At 40.2% G+C, this 18,011-nt stretch overlaps 2 protein-coding genes across 4 annotated transcripts in view; one reads left to right on the top strand and one right to left on the bottom strand.

The window, feature by feature from the left end:
- Window positions 1-11,376, bottom strand: part of LOC144082377 (connector enhancer of kinase suppressor of ras 2-like) — a 43,429-nt gene extending 32,053 nt beyond the window's left edge. For all 3 annotated transcript variants that reach the window (XM_077609507.1, XM_077609509.1, XM_077609508.1), the window contains exons 1-2: window positions 11,063-11,376; window positions 3,036-3,199 (exon numbers count right to left, since the gene is read on the bottom strand). In XM_077609507.1, the coding sequence (XP_077465633.1) occupies window positions 3,036-3,199; window positions 11,063-11,126 (228 nt within the window). In that variant the 5' untranslated portion in view covers window positions 11,127-11,376. The remainder of the gene's footprint in view (window positions 1-3,035; window positions 3,200-11,062) is intronic.
- Window positions 11,377-12,945: 1,569 nt separating this feature from the next.
- LOC144082338 (highly divergent homeobox-like) lies at window positions 12,946-17,699 on the top strand. The gene is made up of 11 exons (XM_077609429.1): window positions 12,946-13,078; window positions 13,781-13,925; window positions 14,249-14,395; window positions 14,497-15,642; window positions 15,720-15,770; window positions 15,884-16,030; window positions 16,268-16,469; window positions 16,553-16,629; window positions 16,821-16,919; window positions 17,034-17,156; window positions 17,227-17,699. Exons 2-11 carry the CDS (start codon window positions 13,860-13,862, stop codon window positions 17,479-17,481), a joined length of 2,313 nt encoding a protein of 770 aa, XP_077465555.1. The 5' UTR covers window positions 12,946-13,078; window positions 13,781-13,859; the 3' UTR covers window positions 17,482-17,699.
- The last annotated feature ends 312 nt before the right edge of the window (window positions 17,700-18,011 follow it).

Below are 18,011 nucleotides of genomic sequence, written 5' to 3'. Positions count from 1 at the left end.
AAAATGGGAATGTACATGTGAATTTGAAATGTGTGTTTATACACGCTCCAATTAGGCTTTCCTATGATTCAGTATGGCACTTGTGTCTCCCTCCTGGGGACCTAGTGCACAAACAAAGAGGAAAATTAAAAACAAGATTTTGTGTATCTGCGTGTGTGTTTGGCTCCGAAGAAGAGAAAAAGAATTTGAGCGTGCCTATGTGCCTCTGTGTGTCAATCAATACAATACAAGGGCGATGCCATTAGAGCAGCCCCCCACTACCTTCATGTCGATCTGGTTACCATAGCAGCAGTGTGCGGTAAAGCCTTTTTCCATGCTGGAATTTAATCATTGCTATGTAACCACAATCAGACATTATTTTTTATATACAAATTACTCTACGGTCGTCATTTTTTCTCTTCACTCTCATCTATTTTCGCTCTATTCATTCCAGTTCACAACCCTATGTATCACAAGCAATACATATTGGCACTGAATGATTTTCTTCAACAAATAAGTACGAGATATAAAACAGATACATCTACCATACATACATGAGGTAAGTATATATAAAATAGGAAAAAGACTAAAAAGGTTTGTCCAATAGTTGAAATAGTGATAGTCTTTCAAAAAAAGCACAAAAACATAGCGAAGTACTTAAATGCACATTCAAATCTACAGGCATTTTTGTGTCTTCATATGGGAGAAAGCAGGAATTTACTGTATAGAGAGAAAACCCACGCGAGCTTACGGAGAAAATGCTAACTCCCCCCAAAAAAGGCCTGATCCAAGAACCAAATCCAAAATTCAACTGAGGCAAACAGCATTTTAATATATGCCATATATAGAAAAAAATATCCAAATTCATTCAAAAGAAAAAAGGAGACACCAGAAATTCATGATTTTCCATTCACAAAGCTGGGTTTCGAGGACTGCTGAATCACAAAAAAGAGACACATATTCCATGCCGCTTATCTTCACAAGTGTTGCAGGGATCCTGGAGCCTATCCCACCTGACTATGAGAAGTAGGCAGGGTACCCCAAAATTGGTTGCCAGCCAATTGCATGACACTGTCATACTTGCAGACAATTTAGATTGTCCAATCAGACTACCATGGATATTTTGGGATGTAGGAGAAAAATAAAATAACCAGAGAAAACCCCAGCAACCACAATGCGAGCATGCTACTCTTCTATCATGCCGCCAAAAAACCTGGGGCCTACAGTTAAGAAAATTCTATTACATTTGAAAAAAATGGAAAAAATATACACATTTATATTTAATAATATAACATGCAGGAGATGAATTGGCTGCCAATGGCATTAACAGTGATAGATGTCGATTCCATTCGAACTGAAAGGTCTGGAAAGGAAAAGCTGGCAGCCCCCTGGATTTAATTGGCCGTCAATGGTAGGTAATGAGATAACATCTTTAAGATTAACATAAAGAATGTCACATTTACAGAGATGGTTAAATTTTGGGATTCAGCTTTGTATTTAAAATCCTTTACCTAGAGTTAAGGAATTAAAATGAAGTGGTCCTACAACAGCACAAACTTTGCTTCAAATATAGTAGCTAATATTTTTTGGTTGACCATAACTTGGTCTCCAAATATCCAATTTTGTCTCGAGTTAGCCAAGGAATTAGGTAAAGCGGAGAGTGGTTATACCAAAGAAAATAAACGATGCTGAATTTTGTATGTGTGCATAGACATATGATGCCTTATTACCATGTTATGAAATTTGAAGATGATTAACAGCCATAAGCATGCAGACGTGTGCACACGTGCACACGTGCACACATTCAAACAACCTTGGCAAATCCAGCAATGTGTGTCTAAGAGATAAGGTGCATCATGCTTTTTTTTCCACATACACTATTTCCTTTTCCCTCTCACACCTCCCCATTCACTTTACTCATTCCATCTCTTGGAGGGTAGCACCTAATTCCCCCTAAATTCTCTAATCCCAAGCAGGGCCACTAAATCGGCTGCCTGTCAAGACATACAAATCAGGTCGAAAATAACTTAACCATCTCATAATCAATACAAAAGACAGGTTGGATAAAATGTGCATGCAGTACACATACGCAAAGGACAAAAAATAAGTGTCCAATGTCAGGTGTTTTTTTGAAGTAAAAATATAGTTTAAACAACAATTAATTGCATCCATTTAATAACAACAATGTTAATATGAGAAGAAAAAATAGCAACTGAAATAATTTCACAAGTGTCCATAGTCCTTTTTATAAGCGTGAATCCAGCTGTGTTCAAATATAACACATTCCTCATGCAATTTGGCAATCAGATGTCAGCCTTCTGGACGTGGCAGTTTTAATTTTAATATTCAAGTTTCAGAAAGAGTGTTATGAACAATCATTACCCATAATTAATGTTAATTGAGAAACATTTTAATCCCTGCTCTTTTTTAATGATATCAATTTTATGTTCAAAAAGGGGTAGTGGTCGTGGGCCTGTTTGCTTTTTGAAATGATGGTTTCTGGCAATGCAGAATTTTAATATTAATTTAAAGTTTGCGTGTTCAGTCTCCCACACATAGACTTATGTAGAGAACGCGTAAAGCCCAAACGCTGAGCGAAAAATGTGAGTTGTCATGATGGCCGCCCAACCAGTAAAATGCAAGCTTCAAAGGGAATTTGATGATGTAAGGTCCAGTTCTTCTTTGTAGCCAATGTCTAAGACTGCATGACGTGTGATAGGATATGCAATGCAGAAAGTGCAGAAAGAGGCCATTTGATGTATAATTGTAGAAAAACATATTTCTTAGAGGGACATCTGGTATTAATGTTTTATTTTTTTTCTTAATTGAATTTTAAACAGTAGTTTTTGTATGAAATAGCCTTAAGTACTCTTGATAAAATTAAGATAAGTTTGTTTTCTTTGGCTCAACAATCCCACACAGGGTAAAAATAAAGAAAAAAATGCTTGAAAGGTGCCCAACAAAGTGAACTGTGTGCATGCAGGGTAATCATTTTCAGCCACTTTCCGCAAGGAGAAGATATTCAAAGAATTGTAGAGGTGAAGAGTGTGACTGACCAGGGCACAGAGGAGATCAACTGCTTCTAGGATGAGCTCCTGATGTCCTATTCTTGTAACCCCCAACTCCTCCAGCTCCTGATGGGTGATATGTAGAAGCTGCTCCCCGCCCATTTGCTCCCGCTCGAAACTCTTCACATATTGCTGGAGGCAGTCATCCAGACCTAAGCAAAAAAAAAGGTTTGAAAATGCATCAAAATGAAACATAGGTGACAACTACTATAATATTTTTGGCTGATGAACACAAACCATGAATCAAGAAAATGTCTCCAGATATGTCATATCCACAAAATGTTGAATCACACAAAACAACCGAAATACTTTAGGTCCAGTTGCTGCAGTTTTCTATTTGTTCCACTTTTATTTTGTGATTTTACACTTACAAATTATTCAATTAAGATGATGTCCCAAACCTGCATCAAGATTTGGAAGCAACATATTGGCTTTTTGACTCTTTTTGCAGTTAAGCCATGGCCACTTGCCATGCAGCCTATAGATGGGGTCTGGGGATACCATCGATCAGTTCAGAGCTTCAGGGTTTGTATTAGCAAAGTCAGCAAAAAGAACGCCTCCCTACAGACCCAATGAAAAAAATCTGAACACATTAGGCGAAAAAGCAGGAGAGCGCCCATTACAAAGCACTATAGCCTTGCACTAAAGTCCGCCTGTGGATGTTTGCTTCAAACATGGCACTTACAGAACATTTATTGCTATTGTTAGTCTTGGATTGGCTTTCTGTGGAGCATGTGGCATGTTGATAAAACTGAGTGGAGTCGTGAGGAAAACACTGATGCCCCAGGGAAACGAGAACGACACAGACAGTGTTGTAGCACCTTCACACAATCAGCACACACACATATACACACTAATAGCAAAAAGTGTTGTTCAGAAAGAATCACAATCTTGTTACATACAGGATAGGAGAGTGAATTTTAATCTTACATGTGTCTACGCAGTAGTACCACTACAGTAATTGAAATGAATACAATTCATTTTGTCTGCCTCGGAGGTGACAATCTGATATTATTTTATGAAAGATACAAGATAACATCATTTTTTTGTTCATGAAAGCTACATATGAACAATGTCTATATCAGCATAGGTAACAGCACAAAATGCACAATGTTTTACAGCACCTAGTTAATGATAATTGCAACATATTTTCCAATTCAAATATCAATGATATTCTAATTCAACCAGCCAGTATTATGTGCATGTAATCCTGAATTCATCTTTCCAAGCTCCAAATTGATTTAATAGTTGCTGACACGGCACCATCTTTTGTGAAAAAAAGTAGAGAGCTTCACCCATATAAAGGTTAAATTTAGAGAAACCGCACACTGAAGTGACAAGCTTATAAAACGTTTTATCATAAATATATGAACTTTTGTTTGTTTTCCTTTAAAAAAAAAGCCAGCACTTTCTGATTGTGTCCATTGAAGTGAAAATTGGAACTGTGAGAAACAAAGGTATTATTCCCCAAAAACGTATAAATTAATAATCTTAATGTCCCCAAAAAGTATTATTGCGTACTGAAAATGGTGTTTCATACAGAAATAGCGCTTTATCGTTTGATTGACACTATACATCTCAAAGCTTGTAAAAAATAGAATGCATACCATGCAGGATTCCATTTCAAATGGATTTCTTTTAGATTATTTACTGCGGTGTTGAAATAGTCCAGTGTATTCCAATAAATCATGGCCAATAGTGGCAGAGATATCTGCGAGTTGACTGCATGAGCAGATTTCTTCATGCAGCCGGCAGCAATGCAAGCGAGCAGATACAGCCACACTGAAAGGATGGTGGAAAAGCAGACCCTGCAGCAAGTAACTAGGAATATGAACTCATGACTCCAAACATTACCATATAAGAGACATATTTATTATTTTATATTTCATTAATGAATTGTGGCCAACTGGCCATGTTGTACAATCTCTTCCTTAGTAGGAGGTCGCATGGGAATAAATTCTATAATACATCTTTTTTTAATTATGTATAATACATCTGTGTATTTTGGTATATATGTCTCTTTATTGTTTAGTTATTTTTCAAGTTGTTTGTTATCTTTCTTTTGTGTTGTAGGTTTTTGTCATTGGCAGATTTTGATATGGTTTTATGTTTGTTTCTCTCTGTAGGGAACTTTTGGGATAAAACTAACTAAATGATTAAATCACTAGTAATATGGAACCCTTTCAGTACAGTTAGGTGACCTTAATATTTAGCAAAAATACAAATACTACCTTGTTTATTGGCACTGAGTTGAAATGAAATGCAATAAACAGGCCTAAGGTTATTTTGACACACAACTGAAGCTTGATGCCGGACTACTGTATGAAACAAAGACAATAAATTACGCTGTGTTTAAAAAAAGCAACATGGCTTCCACCAGTAGAAGTAACAGATGAGCATATGTGACCTCCCCATTAACATTTTTTCAAATCAGAACGTCAAATCTGTTTTTAGCTTTTCCTTTGAGACCATACTAGGGTTAGTGTGGAACTCGTGCAAAGAGCAGTGACAGGCAGCGCTGGATTCTCTCGTATAGCTTCACACACTATCTTTTAGTTTTCAACGGGAGAAAGTGCAAGTAAAAATGAAGCGTCTCAAAACTCACTAAAATGTGCCTACCGTGAAATATTCATCACATCGTGCAGAATATTCTTAAGAAGGTGGCATTTTAGCCCATCTGTATGTGAGCTTTGAAATGCACTTCAGCCTGCTCTCAGCTTGCTGACTATTGATGCAATCTGAAATGATGGCTCTTCCACAGTAAAAGCATTCATATTTATACAAATTCATGTTAGAAATGAGTAATGTTATTCACTGAAATCCTTCAATTGAGGGAAAGTCTAATTCCAGCTGCTGTCTGAGGTGAGGACATTGAGGTGAGAAAGTACTGATTGAATAAATGTAGTTGGGAGAGATTAGCTGTTACCCTTCCAAAACTCAAGCAGTCTAAATTGGAAGTAGTTTGTTTGGTTCTCACCTAATGTGGTTCCTGTAAGGCAGGGGTGGGCAAACTATTCCACAAAGAGCCGCAATGGGTGCAGGTTATTATTCCAACTAATAAAGAGGACACCTTTTCCCCAATCAGGTCTCCTACAAGTGCAATCAGTGGATTGCAGTCAGGTGCTTCTTGTTTTCTGCAGCAATCTCATTGGTTAAAGTGTCTGTGCTGGATCGGTTGGAAAAAAAAACCTGCACCCACAGTGGCCCTTGAGGACCAGTTTGCCCACCCCTGCTACAAGGGGGACAGATAATAGAGGAGTTAATTAATGTTGACACCAGATTAAGAAAAATAATAATAATAAAAACACAGAGGGAGATAATGACCTTTTCAGTTTTCGCTTTGTTCTCTCTTTTTTATTAGATCAAGACAGACCAAAGGGTGTTCGTATAAAATCAACCTGGATTGGTAAAGTGCTGCTCCCGGAACAACAGGTGCAAAAAGAAAACACACTCACACAAACACAGGACCCTCTGTGTCAATGTCCGGATAGAGCTGTTACTTTGATATGATGCCCACTGCATCTTTCATTCTATGCACAGTACAGCCATCAACTGTGTTCTCCCCATTTCTCCATCATGCCCTCATTTCCTCCCCCATCTCAGAGAAGCTTTTTCAATTTGCAGCACGCTTTCCCATTTCTAAATTTCTTGATCCTCTCTCGCTGTTCTGGGTCGTTATACAGGTTGGACTGTTTGTGTTTATTTATTCGTTAGCAGTTCTAAATTCATACGTGTCATACTCTGTGTCAATATATGTAATCCAGGCATATGTGGTGGACATCTGTGTGTGGTTTCAGTCGCTCCGTCTTATGACGTGTTGTGACTCCAACAAGATCAGATTTGGTTTCCATGGTTACCAATGCCCCACTTAAAGCCCGTACTCCGTAGTTTGTGTGTATATGGATGCGTGTGTATCCATGAATGCGTAAATGAAGTTCAACTAAACAGGAAAAAAAGGTCCAGAGAAAATGTACTGCAGTTATATATAAAAGTATCACATGATGTCATAATGCAAACCAATTTTAATGCAATTCATGTTGTAAGCTGTATTCATTGTTTACCCAGTGTAGGAACTGTGTGTATCTCTCACTTGTAGTTGCCTGCACTTGTCACACGCCTTGTATTGGAGTTCACCCAAATGCATTATTAGGACATTTATGGATAACTTTTGGAAAAATAATTATGCACAGGTGTGATGGAGACTTTACCATTTTTTGCTTATATTTGTACGTATACACTAATGTCACTGACGGTGTAGTGGTTCATTTGCCTGACTTCGGTGTGAGCAGAGTAGTCGATTCCCAATGAGTGGATGTGTAATTGTGAGTATGAATGGTTGTCTGTCTCTTTATGTGCCCTCCGACTGACGGGTGACCTGTTTAGGGTATAGTTAGACTTACGCACAAGGTCAGCTGAGATAGAATGCTGCACCCCGCGATCTTGACAAGGGATAAAAGGTGTTGAAAATGAACGCACTGTTCGATATATTTCATATACATGCACTGTGATTGACTGGTCACCAATTTAGGGTGTGCCCTGCCCTTTGGCCAACGTTTGTTGAGATTAATTCCAGCGTTTCAGAGACCATAAAATGTTGAAAAGTCATATAAAAACTTGCAAATTGCTAAGTGGGAGTTTATCTATAATTTCCAAGATACATAAACTTTACACACCCCACTAAATGTGACATAGTTATGAAAGAGTCTTTTAAGGCACACAACATTTGGTCAGTACATTGCTTTAGTGACTTTCTTTATATGGAAAGTCAGTCAGATTGAAGCCTTTTTTTTATTTATTTATTTAATTATGCAGTCGCTCTCGTATTTTACACTCGCACTTGCTGAGGCAGAAAGCTTGAAAGCGGCCGTTTGACTTATAACTGCGCATGTTTTCTTAGTCGTTCAAAAACAAGGTCTAACTCACTGTCATTAATTTCAACCAAAGACTTAAAGCCAAAGAGGATTGGTGATATCCGAAAGGACTCCGACATTGGTTCCTCCGTTAATGGGATTTGCTACATATATGTACATTGCATATGATTGGGCATCTTTGGATTTCACAGAAATTGAAAGTCATCATGTTCTAAAACTTAGAATTTTGGACCGATATTCAATTTTGAATTTTCTTTTAATTTTATTTGAAAAAGTGTTATGTTTTTGTCATGTTTTAATCAAACAAACAATCGTCACATCAACTCCCTTTTCAAATTATAAGTTTAGTCACATTTGTTTTATTTTAATTTAAAAAAATGTCCCATTCCTGTTAAAATAAAATGGGACAAATAAGCAGCATTGGTGCATTGAGTGATCTTGGAACACATCCTGACACATTCCATTTCAGTCAAACACAAATACTGTACACGCAGAGGAAACTCCTCCGGTGTGGGTGTTCAAAATAAATGCTGATGAGTCATCTTTCAATGAGCGTTGCCTGCGTTGTGCTGCTTGAAGTCTTTCAGCTGCACACCAAGTCTGGTCTTCTGCTTTAATAGATTAACCTTGCAGTACAAAAAATCCTAAAAAGTATAAAGCTAAAAATGTGGACTTAGATGATGCTGAAGGAATTTATGCATTATAATTAATTCAATTACCATTAATGTGTGAAAATGGCTCACTTTCTTGAAAAATACATTATTATTGATAGATAAATGGAATATATGAACTACCTAAATCTTGTCATGCTTTTAGAACACAATTTAATTCCAGTATGTTGCATAAGGACAAAGCACTTTGACAGAAAAATCAAAACCAACACGGGATTGGACCCTCAATCTATGCCAGTCTGAAAACATGCTTAGCAAAAGCGAAAAATTAATTAGTTTTTTACTCAAAGAATGTAGCAGCATAACAAAAAGAGGTTATGGGGGATAAACAGAAAGAAAGAACAATTGTGATACATAAAACCTGATTAAAAACACGAGCTACATAGTGCAAGTAGTGAGGCTATCGCTATATATGACCATTCTTACCAGAGGAAAACATGTCAGGGCAAAAGACACCCAGTAAACTGAAGACAAGAGGAGAGAGACATGTCAAACTGAAGGGTGATGGGGCACCCAATATTAAAACCAAGCTCCTGTGATAATGGATGAATTGAGATCTTACTTTTTAGCTACTATTTCAGTTGTACCTAGTCATGAGTGTACCTCATCATGCCTTAAGTTTGGACCTTTGTTTTCTCTTATTTATTTTCATCCGTTTACTTATTCATTGACTTTCAACCATTTACAACATCGCGTATAAGGGTCGCCTAGTGCTTGAACCTATCGCAGGTCACATTGGGCAAAAGGCTGAATAGACCGTGGACTGGTTGCCAGTCAGTGACGAGGCAATCATTTCCACTAACATTTAAACTGTCACTGAAAGGTAAAGCGACCTAGTTGCTCATTCCATTATCCAGGTTTCATTCAATGTTTAAAGATTATCTTTCTACTCTAAATTATATTTTGTTATAAAGTATTATATACAAACAGTATTAATTTACAAATATATATTCTGGAAATGGTTCCAATGTCACATTACATATCCACATAAAAGTGACGGCATATTGTTTGAGAAAGTGTAACGGGGGAAGAATGGATTTTTAACCCGAGAACAGGTTTAATGTTTCCAACGGAAGAGATTGAAAAGATGCAGGGACACCTTTTTTTAAAAATGAAAATCTATCACTGAGATCATTCATGTATCAATTCCCCATTCTTAGACATACTTTGCCTTTTTCTCCAATTTCTTCATCAAACTTTTTAGACCCTAAAGTGGTTAATTATAATGGCAAACTCTAAATATACAAAACAAATCACTGATCATTTTTACTATTTTTTTTCAAAGGACATTTAAACTGAATAGCTATGGCCAAGGAAGCATGGAAGCCTTTTTGCTGACTTGATCAATATCATAACACCCTGGTCTGGTCCTAGCTCGTCAGCATTTAAATCGTGAACTAGTACTTATTCCTTTAATCGAACACACATTTTGGACCATGGGAAGTGGGTCTTGAAACCAAACAAGGACCCAGACAACGTCAGCAGAACATGAACAAAAAGAAAAAAGAAAAAAAGACAAGAAATCTCATTTTCCAAACCTGGAGCTCTCTTGCTGTGAGTTAACAGTGTTAGCCACTGATCCTATCAGGTACTCTTTTCAAAATGTGCAAAATACAATTGTGAGAATGCTTTGCATTTATTTCATTTATCAGCGTGTAATCATCCCGAATCACGATCCACTATTAGAGATAATGTAATAACACTGCATGCACACATACATTTAAGCTGTCTGATCACACAGGTTTGCGGACACCCTGATCTCCTCCCCTCCTTTTCCTTCACTGTCCATATAGGACTGCCACACTGCTCTCTCCAGCTAACCAGTGTGTGAGTATCCGTACCACCTACCAGCAGCCCTCCACCAGTTAAACCACTGTCATGGATATACAGATGTATGATTAATAGCCACTTATTGACTGCTTGCTGAATAAGGAAATCTAATTCCTTTGTGAATGTCAGTGAACAGGTTGACTTTATGGGGAAATTGAGGTTGGTTTGAATTGAAGTGTGTGTGTGGGGGGGCATTTAACACCATTAATCAAAGGCGTGAGCTAAACACAGGACACAAGATCACATAGCCACACACACACACGCACACACTAGCACACACACACACTATGAGTGGTGATATAAGCCTGGAGCGTGTCAGTGAAAAGAGCAGATGACAGATCCTCCACCTTCATTGATGAGAGCACCGCATGCTTACTCTAACCGCATCAGCACCAGCAGCATCTGTCTGGAGGTTTTCCATGCAAGGCTCATTCATTCTCCAGCAAATGTGATATCACGAGTGGGGGAACTCATCTCACTGTACCACCACATATGCTTTGGAGTTAAAACCACTCGCTCGTTCATAGTAAGACGTTCCATGCATGGAGTCTCACTTCACCACCACCACCACCACCCCATAATCCTCAGGCAGATCACATACCAGGCCGGGTGCTAGCGATGCAGAGAAAAGATCCTAACTCACCTTTCATCCAATCCAGCACTTGCTTTGGTGTCCATTTACTTATAGGTTCCATCACCAAAGCCATGATGTCACAGCCTCTCCGCGTTGAACAGCCGAAGAGTGAAATCAGGCGACATAGAACGACTTGTCAGTCACATCTGGAGTGACGTGACGCCGGATGATCATTCGCAATGTAAAGTGAAGGTTGTCGGTTTTAGTCCCTCCATCAGAGCATGGGCGCCTGCAGAAACGGTGAACGGGATGCGGTGGTGCAATCTACGTGCACGCACAAACACCCACGCGCGCACGCGCTTTTTCCTGCCCCCTTACCCTCCCCTCTCCCTCTCTTTCTTTCTCGTGCCTCCCCGCCAGCAGCTCGCGCAATGTGAGAAGGGGATTCGGTGGGAGCGAATGGATGAGAGCGACCCCGCCCCCCCCTCTCCCCCTGCCCACCTCGCTGCAGCATCATAACGGCCACCTCTCACAATAAAGACCGGGGAATGGTGCAACGCACATTTGAGATGATCTTCAACGACTCAGATAACGTTTACAGAAGAGTTAGACCCCTTTTAGAATATTCGGGTAAAAAGTACACAACACAACAGGACAGTTTGTGCCTTCTTGTCTTGCCTGCAACAGAAAATTGTGACACGCTATGCTTCTACGGGGAAATCCGCAGCAGTCGTTTGCATCTGCACTTCAAAGTTATCGATCAACTGCGAGGTACAGCGCCCCCTGTCGTGCACCTGAGAGGCGGGTGACGTCATAGGGTAACGCATCACTTATGAAAAGCACTCACACACGCACACATTTTAAGGGGGTTAAAAGTTAGAATCATGTAGAGTAGAATATGATGTACTGCGCAGGGGCATAACGTAAGGGGTGCTGGAGGTGCTTTTGTAGCCGGGCCTCCATTTGGCTCAGGTGGGAGAGGGGATCAAAAGCAACTAGTCCATGGTCCTTTAGCGCCTGTCAGAGGGCAGCAGGTTGTAAAGGTGGAAGCTGGGATGTGTATTTTTTTAATCTATTTGCCCTTCCTAGGCACTAGGAGTTGAATATGGTGGACAGGGCAGGTAGGGGGTATCTGATGATCTTTTGAGCTGTGTTGCTCACCCTCTGGAGTCAATTCCTGTCTGATTTTGTCAGATCTTGAGCCATTTTTTCGAGTGTCCCAGCACTCAGGAAACTTAATTAAGGTGCATTTAGCAAAGTTTTCTCAGCCGTACCTTGTGTTTCTTTTTTAAGTCAGCTTCGCAACACTATAAAAATAGAGTACATATTTTCGGCCCTGTCCTTCAACAAAACTTGACTCAAGAAATGCTGTTCCGTCCAAAACAGTCGTCAATGCTCACTTTTGCCGAGAATCCGCCCTCTAACATAGACAATGCACCCTTTGTGCACTGGCACTATTGTGACATGTCCTTCCATGTCCATATAATGGTCTTCAAAATGACACACTTGCTCTGTGTGGTGCTAAAACTAGTAACCCCTGCTATGTAAGGCATGTTTACGTTGTAAAAATGATCATCTTCATTATTTGGGTTTAGGGGAGTCTCGTTTCTTACCCCAGATCCAGATTTGCTTTGTTCCACCGCTGGTACTGTACATATTTTTATCTACATACATCCATAAAAAAGCTAAATAATAAAATAAGATAAAAACTCACACACTTGAAGCATTCACTAAAAAGGAAACTCGTGCCAAATGTTAAAGCAATGACAACAGAAAAGTTTGGACTTGCGCCAAGCTTTCATAAATTACGATACTTAGTTCTTATTAATATTATTCAGTGGAAGCAAGATAAGCGCAATATGGTGCATGTTCCACTTCCTCTTTCCGAGGGGCGGGGCCTGACTGCTCAGTTTTCAGCTCTCTCCTATCACTTGATGGCGCGTTCCCATTGGCTCATGTCCGTCACACGTCACAATCATGATTAGAATTGATGATCGGACAGTCTGATTTCATTGTCTAGCAACGGGAACCGTGGGGAAGAAATCTGCTTGAATTTTGGGTCTTCGTCTGAATTGGACTCAGCAAGTACGGACGTCATCTCACTTTCCATTTGAGTTGTTTCCTGTTAGCCCATTGAATGTCACCGCAGGAAGCCCGGATCACTAGAATGGCATGCGGTGCTCGGGAAATATCGCGTTTGTAGGAAAAGTTTAGCTGCGGCTGTCCTTTTAGGAAAGCTATGCTAATGCTAACACACGTTTGCTTACGGACACGGCCGATTGGGCCTGCGAGCTAACTACGTTGAAAGCGAGTGTTCTGTTGTGCCGATTGCCGCAAATCTTTGCCGTGTGCCTGTCAGCTGCAAACTAAAAGTAGACGCGGTTTGAGTGGTAGATTAATTTATCAGTCGTCACGCAAGTGGCTTTGCTAATTATCTCTGTTGGTTTATCATTGCCGACAGTGGCCATGCGCACTGAGCTTTCCAAAATAAAGCAACTGGATGCTTATTGGTCGTACGACACCCCATGTGATTTGTGTGTATGTTCTTCTTAATCCTCTTGAGAGGGTTTTACAAAGTTGGTCACTACAGTTTGTCGTTATTTTTTATCTTCATCATTATTATTATTACCGTTAATGAATCTGCTGGTTGCTACTGATATAAATATTGTCGCATGGCAACAACTGCTTTTGACCCCCTGTGGATGAATATACTACTTGTTATTTTAGAAGAAAGGAATTTTAAGCCTTCAACACTCACTTTTCTGTTTTTCTTGCGTTTGCCAACAGTGGGTCAGGTGCACTGAGAATATGTAAGTGAAGAAAGATGGGGACCACATAAGATCATGGATGTTTTGCTGTGATCAGCATGGAATCCTCATTCCCCTCCGGTAGTGGCATGGATTCATGGCCACAGAGGCGTGGTTTCCAGACTGTGAGTATAGCAGTCACATTATCCTATACATTTAACCATGGTATTGTTTTGGGAAATATTTACTTGTTTTAAGGAAAATAAAACAAACAAACAAAAAAAGATGTTCTTTAGGTTGCTATATTTTGGAGCTCCCACTACAGACATTTTCTTGGAATCACACTGCTTTGACAAATGGATTGCTGAATAGTGCCAATAAAAATCCTTAATCCGTTTTGTCAGCAAACGGATTGCATTGTTAAACTTCATATAGTGTTTGCAATATGTAATTACTGATTGCAAACCTTAGTTACTGTGTTCCATTACTGCTTTTGATTACTTTGTAGATGAACCTGCGGTCAGTATTCACATTGGAACAGCAGATCATCCTGGAACGTTACTACGACAATGGGATGACAAATCAAAGCAAGGCATGCTTCCAGCTAATACTGCAATGTGCTCAAGAGGCCAAACTAGATTTCAGCGTTGTCCGGGTGAGCATAACAAAACTGCAGCAGATTTCCTTTTGGTGCCTTCATATCACTCAGTCGCCGTGATGATCTTTAGTTTTACTGATTAAATCTTCTCTCACTAGACCTGGGTCGGTAACAAAAGACGGAAACTTGCCTCTAGGGAAGACCAGAATGGAGGCGTGTCTCATCCCTTACCTACTCACGGACTTGCTGGGGCACTGTTGTCCAATCACACACTAGGTGGAGGAGGTCTAGCCAATCATGGGCTCTCCGCAGCAGCATTGCTCCCATCTGAAATCGCTGCCGTGCGGAATATTCACAATCGTGTACACCTTCTTCCCACATCATCCTCTTTTACTTCTTTCTCGTCATCTTCTTCCTCCACATCTTCTTCATCTCCTCTTAACAGTGGGAACAACGATAATGACGTCATACACAGCAGTATGTACTCCCTGAACTCCAACCCTCGTCCCTGGCCAAAACCCACAGGACCTATGAATTCAGAGTCTGAACTCTCCGCACTCTCTCCCACCCCCCTAATCAGGCAGGCCATCCAGAGCAGGACACACGCTAGCGCCTCATCTCTTCACTCAAAGCAGGTGTCATCGTCACAGAATCTGCCATCCCTCATATCTCCCTCCACATCACTGGTCTACACTGCTGCAAGAGATATTAAGACAAGTTTGCCCCTCAGGGATGTAGGATTGACTGCAGGGATAGAAGGCCTACCTCCCAGCTGGACTCGACCTGGAACGTCATTAACTCAGCCATGGTCCTCTTCTCATTCCCAAACTCAGCTTCAGCCTAACTCTGAGACCAACTTGCAATCACCACCGCCTGGTCCCCAGAAAGCCAGTTTGTCCCTCACTCTTAAAAACTCGAGTTCTACCTCAGAGCAGACACCTCGCAAGCAGCAGGTGTTCAACTCAGCAGAAAGAATTGAGGGCACCAAAATCAAGTATGGAATAGGTTCTACCTTAAAAGTCAAGGAGATTCAGAAGCCAGTTTCACACTCTTTGGATACCAGTCATAACTTCTCGATTGCTATGGAAACCGGAGATGAAGAAGATGAGTGGCAAAGGGAAGAAGAACTGTCATTCATGGCTGCTCAGAATATCATCAATCAGGAGCAGGCAACATCTCTGGTGAAAGGGAGTCCCTCATTGGCCACAGCCTGCTCCCCAAACGTTCCGCTCAATAGCGACTCTACTCATCAGGGCAACTATTCCTTCACACAAACCTCGCTTTCTATGGAAGCCAATTCACAGGTAGGAATGTATTTTCTGAAGTTGTCCACCTGACTGAATTGAACCACTGAACCTAATCGTGATTTCTCTTTTTGTAGAGTTCAGCCAGTGCTGCCACTTGTTATATCAGCAGCTCCAGAAAAAGAACAGTGAGTGTACTGTGGTTGCATTTTACTTCTCCACACCCATCCTTAACATTTTTTGTGAGGTAATGTCCCAGAATAAATGGTGCTTATCATCTTTGTGCATATTGTGGCTTCAGTTCCAGGATCGGACTCAATTCAGTGATGATGATATCATTCAACTGAAACGCTACTGGGAGATGGGCATGACCAGCCTAGCCTCTTTGTGCAGAGAAAAGATCACTGCTGCAGCAAACCACCTCCATGTGGATACTGAAATAGTTAAGGTAAAAACTACAATATATAATATCTGCTTCTCAAGAAAAATGGACTTTGACGCCATCTACAGGACACATTTTCAGATGTGAGTGCCAACTGCACAACTGTATATAAAATGCTAGTGTGGAAAATTATAGAACATTTGGAATTTTGAGAGAAGTGAGCTAATAATTGCTTTTAAATTGAGATTAAGCCTAAACTGACTTTTTGTGCACTGCATTTTTCTTTTTGTTCCTGGTTTACAGACCTGGATCAGCAACATGCGAAGAAAGTACCGTCTCATGTGTATTGAAATACCACTGCCAAAAGGTGGGCCTGCTGTATTCACTAACACAAGCTCCCCCAGAGGTGAATCTCCAGTGGAGTTTAGCCCTGAGGAAAAGTGTCTCAGAACACCCGAACTTGGAGATGACCCGAATGATAGGGCATCTATGTGCCTATCTGAAGGTGGGGTCACTGCTCCACTCACATCAATATTTAACACTCTAGGACGGTGTAACTCAGTGTTAATTCAGCACTATCTCCTCCAGACAAAACCATCGACTCGCACCATAGAGACGAAAATGGAACAGATGTGACCAGTGCTGCACAATTGGCTAATAATGTGGTACGTGTCCCTCCTATGTTCAGGCTTGAAACATTTAGCATCTTCAGAGATACTACATTATTACATTATCTTGTACATTTAACCATGGTATGGTCAAGGAATACTTAATGAGTCACTTTTAGATTTTGGACAATTATTTAATGTCATTAAATGGGTATAGCAATGACTTTGACTGTAACATGTTTTTATAGAAGGTTGAAGTAGTTGATGGGGACGTCGAACAAGGTGACGATCAGGATGAAGTAATGCCCTTGGATCTAGAGCAGATGCAAAGTCTGCTTGAATTCAAGGTGACGAACACACACTTGCCTTAGTATGTCTTGTTATAGTCTCTGAAGAATCCTTGTGCTTCTTACTGAAAACACTTCTACTAAAAGGAATGATTTTATTTTGAACCCTTTCAGCATGAAGAAGTGCAGTTCTTGGAGATGGAGCTAGGGAACCAAAAACAAAAATACCTGGACCTTGTAAGCTTCACAAAGAGGCTGCTGTGTGCTGTGAGAAATAAAGATGTGGAGAAACAGCAGGTGCCCTTGACGATAGGATGAATTTTAATATTAACCTCAACTTAATAAGTATTTATGTTTCTATGTTCAGGAACTCATTGCCCATCTACCTCAGCCTTTGGACCAGGTGTTGGACATGACCAAGGACAGAAGAACTCTGCCTGATGTTGTGTCTGAAGACAAGTCCTCCACTTGCCACATTACCATGACAAAACGCAATGTTGAACATGCACAGAAACTAACAAACGAAGGTCCGCCACAGATGAACATTAAAGAAGACAATTACATTAAAGTTACTGAGCACTCTGCATCAGAGGAGCAAATGCAAGGAGTGCAACAACATTAGTGACTATTACCAACTCTTATGCACAATGTTTCCAGATGCTATTCAAAACATTTTTGAAATAGGATTTACTAGCTCATCGTCATTTTAAAAATACTCTGTGCCTGTGGATTGAAGTTTCACTATGACTGTTTGGCTCACTCAGTTCATTTTTATTGCATTTAAGGTAACTGCCTTGTATCGGTCAAGTCTTGAAAAAAGAATACAAAACATACAAATGGTTTGTGACTTGTTTCCTACTTATAAATAATGTACAGTGGAGTCACTTTAGTGTCAAATGCGGTTCTAGTTTTCTTTCCCTGACAAAGGATTGTCCGCTTAGCCACAAAGGTGAATCTCAACCTTATGCTTCAATTTCCTCCATATTTCAGACAACCATCTGAATGGTTGTATTATCAAGGAGGATTGTTTCTCAATTTGGTGTGATAAACAGGAGAATGTCCAGGACGGGAGGAGATGGATACCATGTTGACCCTGGGATCATCCTAATGTATTCTGCTCCTGTTCTTCCCTGGCGGATACCACACTTAGAT

This window comes from Stigmatopora argus, chromosome 9 (assembly GCF_051989625.1).
Source record: "Stigmatopora argus isolate UIUO_Sarg chromosome 9, RoL_Sarg_1.0, whole genome shotgun sequence".
Lineage (NCBI taxonomy): Eukaryota > Metazoa > Chordata > Actinopteri > Syngnathiformes > Syngnathidae > Stigmatopora > Stigmatopora argus.
The sequence above is the reverse complement of the archived record's forward strand: the minus strand, read 5'-3'. Positions and strand labels throughout refer to the sequence as shown.